We start from the raw sequence: 9005 nt of genomic DNA on the forward strand, positions 1-9005 counted from the left end.
TCATGATGTACCCTGGAAGTCACTGCACAGGAAGCGGGTTGTCCGTGTTTGCAAAAAACACCCAGTTACCAGTTTCCTCAGGGCATCCTTGAACTCCTGGTTCCTGAGGCTATAGATGAGGGGGTTCAGTGCTGGAGGGACCAGTGAGTACAGAATAGCAAACACCATGTCCAGGGATGGGGAGGAGAGGGAGGGGGGCTTCAGTTAGGCAAAGAATGAGGTGCTGATAAACAGGGAGACCATGGCCAGGTGAGGGAGGCAGGTGGAAAAGGCTTTGTGTCGCCCCTGCTCAGAGGGGATCCTCAGCACAGCCCTGAAGATCTGCACATAGGAGAACACAATGAAAATGAAACATCCCAAAAAAGGAAAAGCACTAAAAGCAAGAAGCCCAGTTTCCCTCAGGTACGTGCCTGAGCAGGAGAGCTTGAGGATGTGTGGGATTTCACAGAAGAACTGGCCCAGGGCATTGCCCTGGCACAGGGGCAGGGAAAATGTATTGGCTGTGTGCAGCAGAGAATAAAGAAACCCAGTGACCCAGGCAGCTGCTGCCATGTGGGCACAAGCTCTGCTGCCCAGGAGGGTACCGTAGTGCAGGGGTTTGCAGATGGCAATGTAGCGGTCATAGAACATGATGGTGAGGAGGGAAAACTCTGCTGACATGAAGAACAAAAAGAAAAAAGCCTGTGCAGCACATCCCATGTAGGAGATGGTTGTGGTGTTATGGAGGGAATTGTGCATGGCTTTGGGGACAGTGGTGCAGATGCAGCCCAGGTCTGTGAGGGAGAGGTTGAGCAGGAAGAAGCCCATGGGGGTGTGCAGGTGGTGGTCGCAGGCTATGGCGCTGAGGATGAGGCCGTTGGCCAGGAGGGCAGCCAGAGAGATGCCCAGGAAGAGCCAGAAGTGCAGGAGCTGCAGCTCCTGCCTGTGTGCGAATGCCAGGAGGAGAAACTGGGTGAGGGAGCTACTGTTGGACATCTGTTGTTTCCTAGCATAGGGCCTGTTCAGGAAAGGAAAGGACAGTTAAGACAGATCTCTGTGAAAAAGCAACTCCATTTTTAAAAGAAATCAATGTGTCAAATGTCACCAAATGCGCTGCCAAGGACTCTGTTTTACTCTGCTGCACTGTGACATGAAATTTTTTTGGTAGAGCTCTCACACACACAGGGAATGTCAGATGTAACAGACCTTGAGTACAAAAGTTCCACATCTACACCCATGATTCAGAAGAGCTGGGGCAGCAGAGCAGAAGCTTAGTCTGTCCTTAGAATAATTGTCCCTGTGTTTTCTATTTTTACCAACACACCTGGGGAAGGTTCTTTTCCACTGCAAGAATCCTCATTTCTATGGCCCAGCACACAGTGCCCAGCAGAGCTGCAGGGAAGGGCCCCCAGAGCTGCCTGAACACCCCCTCCCCCAGGCCTTGGGGGCACTTTCCCCCCACTCCCTGCCCAGGCCTCTGCTGCCTGGAGCTGTCCCTGCCAGCAGCTGCTTTCCTGTGCACAGGGCTGGGCCCTGCCAGTGCTGCCAGTGCCCATCCCAGCCCTGGAGGCTCAAGCTCTGGCTGGGCAGGCTCTGCTGGCAATGTCAGAGCAACCCTGGGGAGGCTGGAAAAGTGACACTGCTGCTGTCTATAGGACAGTTTTGATGTCTGATACTCTCAGGTTCAATCCCCTCTAATCTAACAGACTTCAAGTTTCAGTGTCTCCTCCTGTGCTCAGAGATTCATTTCTCTGTCGCAGGCAGGACCCAGACAACCCAGAGTATAACACTGGAAGAACTGGTTCATTCTCTTTAAGGTACCTCCTGTCTGTCTGTGCCTCTTGCAAATACCTTCTGGGAAATGTCCTGCTTTGATCTGGAGCTGTGACCAGCCCTCATCCCTGCAGCACACTGTGGAGATCAGAAGGACTCTGCCCTGCTCTGCCCTCCCAGGAGTTGTTCCTTCCCCAAAGCTCTTCTCTCCCAGCCCCGTGGCAGCTCCTTGGCCGGGCTGAGAGCTGCCCCTGGCAGGCAGCAGAGTCCCTGCCCCAGCACACAGAGCCCTGGGGGCAGGACCCTGCTCTGCACCACAGCCCTGGGCACCCCTGGCTGCACCCCCACCTTCCCAGCCCACAGCCAGCCCTGGCACAGGGAACCTTCTTGCCCTGGGCCTCTGAGGGGGCAGCAGCAAGTCCTGCTCTGCAGCAGCTTCTCCTGCTGCACCCCAGCAAATCCAGCAGAGCCATCCTGACAGCTCCTGCCACTGCTGGCATTTGGCAGCTGGGAGAGGCACTTGCAGGAACTCCCCTGCACTGCTCTGCAGCCAGAGCCTGAGCGTGGTAAAGGGCTGGCAAGGTTCCTCCCCTGAGCAGCTCTCCCCTGTCCTCCCACCCCAGGATCCCTTCAACCTCCTGCTCCCTTCTCCTCTCTGCCCTTGCTGCCTGCAGCTCCTGCCCTGCTCTGCCATATGGCCACTTCCTCTGCACTGCAGCAACCAGGAGAGCCCTGCTGAAACATCCTAGAAGCTGTGGGATGGGCCAGCTTTAGGAGAGCCCTCCAGGAAGGCAAGTTGAACTTTCCTACAGCCAGAGAATTCTTCCTTCAAATCCTGGGAAGGTTTCTCCCATAGTGAGAGCTCAGTCACCTCCCAGCCCAGGCTGCCTCTCATCTCTGCCTTCTCTCCTGTGCCCTGGGTGCTGCAGGCAGTGCCCTCAGCCCTGCTGGGCTGTGCAGAGGAGCTGCTCCTGGGCAGAGCTGTGTCTTTGAAGCTCTTCTTGCTTGCCAGGAGCTCCCTGTGGGCCAGGAGCCTGGCCCAGCTCAGCAGCACAGCAACAGCCCCAGGCATTTCATGACCCTCGAGGGGGTTTGATGTTGTTTACATGAGACTCAGTCCCTGAGAGGAAGTTCAAACAACTTTTCAAGAAGTGAAAGTGAGATTGAAACACTCAAGTTTCTTGTAGTGCTAATGAGTCTCACTGAGGGACACAACTGAGAACGTGTCCCCAGGTTCCAGTTAGAGTAGAAAACTGCAGACAGTGATGACAAGGATGGACAAGCAAGGGAAAGGTGGCTCTGATGCTGAAGAAACAGTGACTTGTTTCCTTAATCCAAAGGGCCAAGCCCTGACCCCCAGCCCCTGGGAAGGCACATCCTGTCCCTGCCTCATTCCTCAGGGCTCTTCCTGGGGCACTGGGATGTGGGATGTGCAATGTCAAGGGCAGGACCATGGGGTGGCACCTGCCAGGCTGCTGAGCAGGGACAAGGAGGCCATGAGGCCCCAGGGCTGCAAGGGCCACTTGTCTCCTCCTGGCATCAGGGCCACAGACAGCAGCCATGGCCAAAGGCGTGCAGAAGGGGGCTCTGTCAGGGCCTTTCAGCTTCTCCCCATCCCTCTCTCCTCTCCAGCCCAGGCTGTCCTATGGTGTCCATGCCCTGCCCCTTTCCCTGCAGGCTGTCGTCATCCCCCCCCAGCTGCCCCACCTGGCTGGCACCTTCCTGCACTGACATCTCTGCATCCTCCCTGGCTCTTCCTGCACACACAAAGCCTTGGGCTCATCCAGACTCCTGGGTGACGTGTTGCAGCACAATACTGACCTCAGAGGGAAATTTCTTACTTCTTGTCACCAGTCTAGGCCACCCCAGCTGCCCTTGGTGGCACTAGCTCTTTCTTAGGCTGTTTTCTGCCAGGAAGAAAAGCTCCACCAGCTCTGACACCCCCCTTCCAGACCTCTCAGGCTACTCCTGTACTGTCCTCGATCTTCGCACCCCTGACCCCTGAGTCCTCAGCCTCTATATACGGGTCATGTGCTTGAGGCCCCAAACTCCTTCCTGGGAGATCTCTGGGACCTCTCCAAAGTTTTGGAAGATGACAATATAGTGCTCTTATCCCAGGAAACACAGAGGGACATTTTTTTCCAAGGGTTGTCTTGGCAGAATGAGGCACAATATCTTTAAAGTTTCTGGGACAAGGGACCTCTGAGCTCTGCGTATGGAGGGAGCTCCAAGTGCCAACCACTGGAGTGGGAGCTACAAATCATCAGGTCTTGTGTTCTTTGGAGGGACAGACACTGGTGAGAGTGGGGTGTGTGTGCACATGTAAGGACTTGAAGGGCACAATGAACTGTTTCAAAACACTGTCAAAGAAGGAAAATCCAGTAAGGCGCCACAACACATAAGCACTGGTGGCAAACAGGAAGGCATTTAATTCCAAGGCCTAAAGGGAGGTGAAGCTTTGGAAGTAGCCCACAGGACAGAATTGCACTGTGCAGACTGGGGGAAAGAGCAGACAACCCCAACAGGAAGCCAGGGCTGGTAAGGCAGGTCTGGGGAACCCATCCAGACAAAGATTCCCACCTGCAGACTGGAAGCACACCGGGCAAAACTCCCACTGTGGCAAGCTGTGGGAAAGGAAGCAAGTCCTTGTACATGTGCCAGTCCAAGCTGTGGGAACAGCATCTACCCCCCTGAATACCTGGGGCTTGGGCTGTATAAAAGTGATACCCCAGAAGCACAACTTGGGGACCCTCCACCGAGCAGAGCAGGGTGAAGAAGGACCGGCAGGAGCCTCAGGGATCTACATGGTGTGATACATTTACTTCATCTCTGTCTCTCTCTCACTGTCTTCCCACCACCCCCTTCTTCTCTGTCTCTCTTTCTATTTCTTTCTCTCTCTCCCTCCTATTTACTGTTAAATCAAACCTGGACTGCTGACTTTGGCACGTGGTCTCCTTTGCAGCTGAATTTGGGCAGAGGCGTCTCTTTTAATAACTGGAACCTGAGAGTATCCATGAGGTTTTACAGTGTGGGAATAGCCACTAGATTCCATGAGGTTGGACAGAGTCGCAGGGTCCATTTGGCTTCATAAGGTTCTGTAGTGTGATAATGGACCCTTGATTCCATGAGTTTGCAAAATGTCTCAGGATTCCTTTGGTTCTAGGAGGCCCCACATATCACTGTGGCCCCTTGGTTCCATGAGATTCTGCAGTGTCCCAGGAATCCTTTGGTTCCATGAGGCAGTGTCACAATGGCCTCTTAATTCCATGAGTTTTCATATTGTCACAATGCTCCCTTGATTCCATGAGATTCCACAGTGTCTCAGGGTTCCTTTGGGTCCAGAAGGCCCTACAGTGTCACAATGGCCCCTTTATTCCAGGAGGTTCCACAGTGTCCTTGCTGGAACACACACGGCTGTAATGTTGTCACTCCTGCAGAGTTGCCTCCAGCTTTGGGCTCCAGCATAGCAAGGACATGGATCTGTTGGAGCGAGTCCAAGGAGACCACCAAGGGGATCAGAGGGATGGAGCAGTTCTGCTGTGAGGAAAGGCTGAGAGAATTGGCATTGTTGAGGCTGGAGAAGAGAAGGCTTTAGGGTGACCTAATTGTGGCCTTGCAGTGCCTGAAGGGAGCCAACAAGAAAGATGGAGAGAGATTATTTACAAGGTCCTGGAGTGACAGGACAAGGGTGACAGAGGGAAGGGTTAGACGGGATATTAGGAAGAAATTCTTTATGGGGAGGGTGGTGAGATCCTGGCACAGGTTGCTCAGAGAAATTCTGTCTGCCTCATCCCTGGAAGTGTTCACAGCCAGGTTGGATGGGGCTGTGAAAAACCTGGTCTAGTGGACGGCGCCCCTTGTCCATGGCATGGGGTTGGAACAAGATGCTCTTTAAGGTCCCTTCCAACCCAAACCATTCCATGATTCTGTGACTGGTGGGGGATGTGGTGGTCCAAGCCGTCGGGCACAGAGACCCCAGAATGATGGAGTTTTCCTTTCGGAGTGAAGGAAGGAGGGGGAAGCAGAACTGACACCTTGGACTGCTGGTGGTCAGACTTTGGTCTGTTTGGGAGACTGATTGAGCTGAGTCTGACTGTGGATGTGCTGGAGGACAGGAAGGCTCTGCAGAGGGATCTGGACAGGCTGGATCAACGAAGCCAAGTGTCAGGCCCTGCACTTGGGTCCCAACAACCCCCTGGAACGCTCCAGGCTGGGGCAGAGGGGCTGGAGAGCTGCTCAGCAGGAAGGGACTTGGGGGTGCTGCTTGACAGCAGCTGGATATGAGGTAGAGTGTGCCCAGGGGGGCAAGAAGGCCAAGGGCATCCTGGCCTTTGTGGAGCAGAGTGTGGCCAGCAGGAGCAGAGAACTGATTGCCCCTCTGTGCTAGGCACTGCTGAGGCCCCACCTCCAGGGTAGTGTCCAGTTCTGGCCCCTCAGTGCAAAAAGGCCCTTGAGGGGCTGGAGCATGTCCAGAGAAGGGAACGGAGCTGGGGAAGGCTCTGGAAAACATGTCTGCTGAGGGACAGCTGAGGGAACTGGGCTTGTTGAGTCTGGAGAAGGGGAGGCTCAGGGGGGACCTCATTGCTCTCTACAATGACCCAAAAGGAGGTTTTAGTGGGGTGGGGGTTGGTCTCTTCTGCAAAGCCTTTAGTGACAGGAGGTGAGGAAATGCCCTTAAGTTGCATTGGGAAAGGTTCATATTAGATATTATAAAACCCTCTTTTTTCACTGAGAGAGTTTTTAAGCATTGGAACAAGTAGCCCAAGGAGATGATGGTGTCTCTGGAAGTGTTCAGATGGCATCTGGATGTGGCACTTTGGGATATGGTTTAGGGGTGATTCTGGTGGTGCTGGGTTGACAGTTCAACCAGAAAATGTTGAAGGTCTCTTCCAACCTTGATGATTCTGTGATTCTGTGACTTGTCATCCCTGTGTCCAGATTTGTGCTCTTACACAGTCCTGGGGATGTTTTCTCTGTTGGGTCCCTCAGTGGGACCCATTAGCACTACAAGAAATTTCACAGTTTGAATCTCACTTTGGTTTCTCAAGAGGTTCCTGAAAGTTTCCTCAGGGTCTGATGTTCAGGGGCTCATCCCAAAAACCCCCCGAGGGTCATGAAATGCCTGGGGCTGTTGCTGTGCTGCTGAACTGGGCCGGGCTCCTGGCACACAGGGAGCTCCTGGCAAGCAAGAAGAACTTCAAAGAGACAGCTCTGCCCAGGAGCAGCTCTTCTGCACAGCCCAGCAGGGCTGAGGGCACTGCCAGGGCAGCTCAGGGACACCAGCAGGGCACAGACAGAGCTTCAAGGGGCTCAGCACTGGCAGGATGGCTGAGAGCTCCCTGCAGGAGGAATCTTGGCAGGGCTGCACACGGTGAGTCTGTGGCTGCAGGGCAGTGCAGGGGCAGCTCCTGGAGGCATCTCCTAAAGCTGGCCCAGCTGCAGTTGTTGGGATGGGTGAGCAGGGGGCTGTTTTGGGGCACTTTGGAAGAGCTGTGAAGCCGGGGGTGCAGTCAGGGGTGCCCAGGGCTGTGGGGCAGAGCAGGGTCCTGCAGCCCAGGGCGCTGTGCTGGGCAGGGACTCTGCTGCCTGCCAGGGGCAGCTCTCAGCCGGCCTGGGGAGCTGCTCCCAGGGCTGGAGCAGAAGGGCTGTGAGCAAGGAGCAACCCCTGGTAGGGCAGGGAAGGGCTCTTCACCTGTTTAGAGTAGGCTGCAGGTTGTGAGGGCTGCTCAGAGCTCCAGGTCATTACAGAACATTTCTCAGGGGAGTTTTAAGAAAGCACAGCAAGTCACAGGATACCTGACAATGTAGGATCCTGTTCTTTCCATCTCCAAATATGTGTTTTCTGGGTGGGAAATTGGTCATAAAAATTAATATCACAGTTCAGAGGAGGCACTGAAACTCCAAATCTACTTCTCTTAGAGGAGAAGAGACCAGGCAGCATCAGAAATCACCACACCTGTGCCTTACATGTAACTCTGGGTCACTTTTCCAGCCTCCTCAGGGTTGCTCTGATGTTGCCATCAGAGCCTGCACAGCCAGAGATTCCCCTGGGCGATGCTGCATTGCTGGACTGGAGCAGAGAAGATTTAATAAAGCTGTCCTTTTAAACAGTGCTGCCCTGCACTCATCAGACTGTAGGTATTTGGGTTTATTAAAAATTAATTTGCATGTGAAGTTATGTTCAGGCAGCATGAGGGAAAGCACAGGGCAGATGGGAACAGATGGAGGGACACTGCAGCTCTCCTGGCTCTGCACTAAGCTGCAGAGAGCTGAGCTCTTTGTCCTCTCTTGTTTAAAGTCTCGTTAAATTTTGTGTCATAAAAACGAGGATTTGTACTTCCAAACAAGAACAGGTACCAGATGCAACTATAGAAAATAATAAACACAGATTACATTATTTGAAGGACATGTGAAGCCTTTCCACTGAAGCACACACTGTTCCATGTCTTGAGAGCGGAGATTGAACTTTTCCATTCAAGGTGGATGATGCCTGACATCCCTTGGGAGTGTTTGATGCTGTGGCAGAGCAACTCCATGTCCCCATTGGAGAAGAGGAAAACTGACCCCTTGGCAGCACAAAGGCAGAGCTCCTGTTCCTCACAGCACCCTCAGCCAGGGAAACGAAAAGCGATCCAGTTCAGGGGATATCTATGAGAAATAAAGTGGCTTTGTTTAGAGGAGTCTGTCTTAACTTCTCCCTGTCCTTTCCTGTTTCTGAACAGTGTCCCTGTCCTGGGAAGCAGCCAATGCCCAACAGCAGCTCCATGCCCCAGTTCCTTCTCCTGGCATTCGCAGACAGGCGGGAGCTGCAGCTCCTGCACTTTTGGCTCTTCCTGGGCATCTCTCTGGCTGCCCTCCTGGCCAACGGCCTCATCCTCAGCGCCATAGCCTGCGACCACCACCTGCACACCCCCATGGGCTTCTTCCTGCTCAACCTCTCCCTCACAGACCTGGGCTCCATCTGCACCACTGTCCCCAAAGCCATGCACAATTCCCTCTGGGACACCACAAACATCTCCTACAAGGGATGTGCTGCTCAGCTGTTTCTCTTTGCCTTTTTCTTGTCAGCAGAGTTTTCCCTCCTCACCATCATGTGCAACGACCGCTACATTGCCATCTGCAAACCCCTGCACTACGGTACCCTCCTGGGCAGCAGAGCTTGTGCCCACATGGCAGCAGCTGCCTGGGCCACTGGGTTTCTCACTGCTCTGCTGCACACAGCCAATACATTTTCCCTGCCCCTGTGCCAGGGC

At 53.9% G+C, this 9005-nt stretch overlaps 1 protein-coding gene across 1 annotated transcript; it reads right to left on the reverse strand.

The window, feature by feature from the left end:
* On the reverse strand, positions 1–975 carry LOC113980309 (olfactory receptor 14J1-like). Its single transcript, XM_027707535.1, is given in 1 exon segment — positions 1–975. A coding segment is annotated over 1 exon segment (975 nt).
* Between the last annotated feature and the right edge of the window lie 8030 nt (positions 976–9005).

This window comes from Neopelma chrysocephalum, unplaced genomic scaffold (assembly GCF_003984885.1).
Source record: "Neopelma chrysocephalum unplaced genomic scaffold, ASM398488v2 Primary Assembly neopelma1_93582, whole genome shotgun sequence".
Lineage (NCBI taxonomy): Eukaryota > Metazoa > Chordata > Aves > Passeriformes > Pipridae > Neopelma > Neopelma chrysocephalum.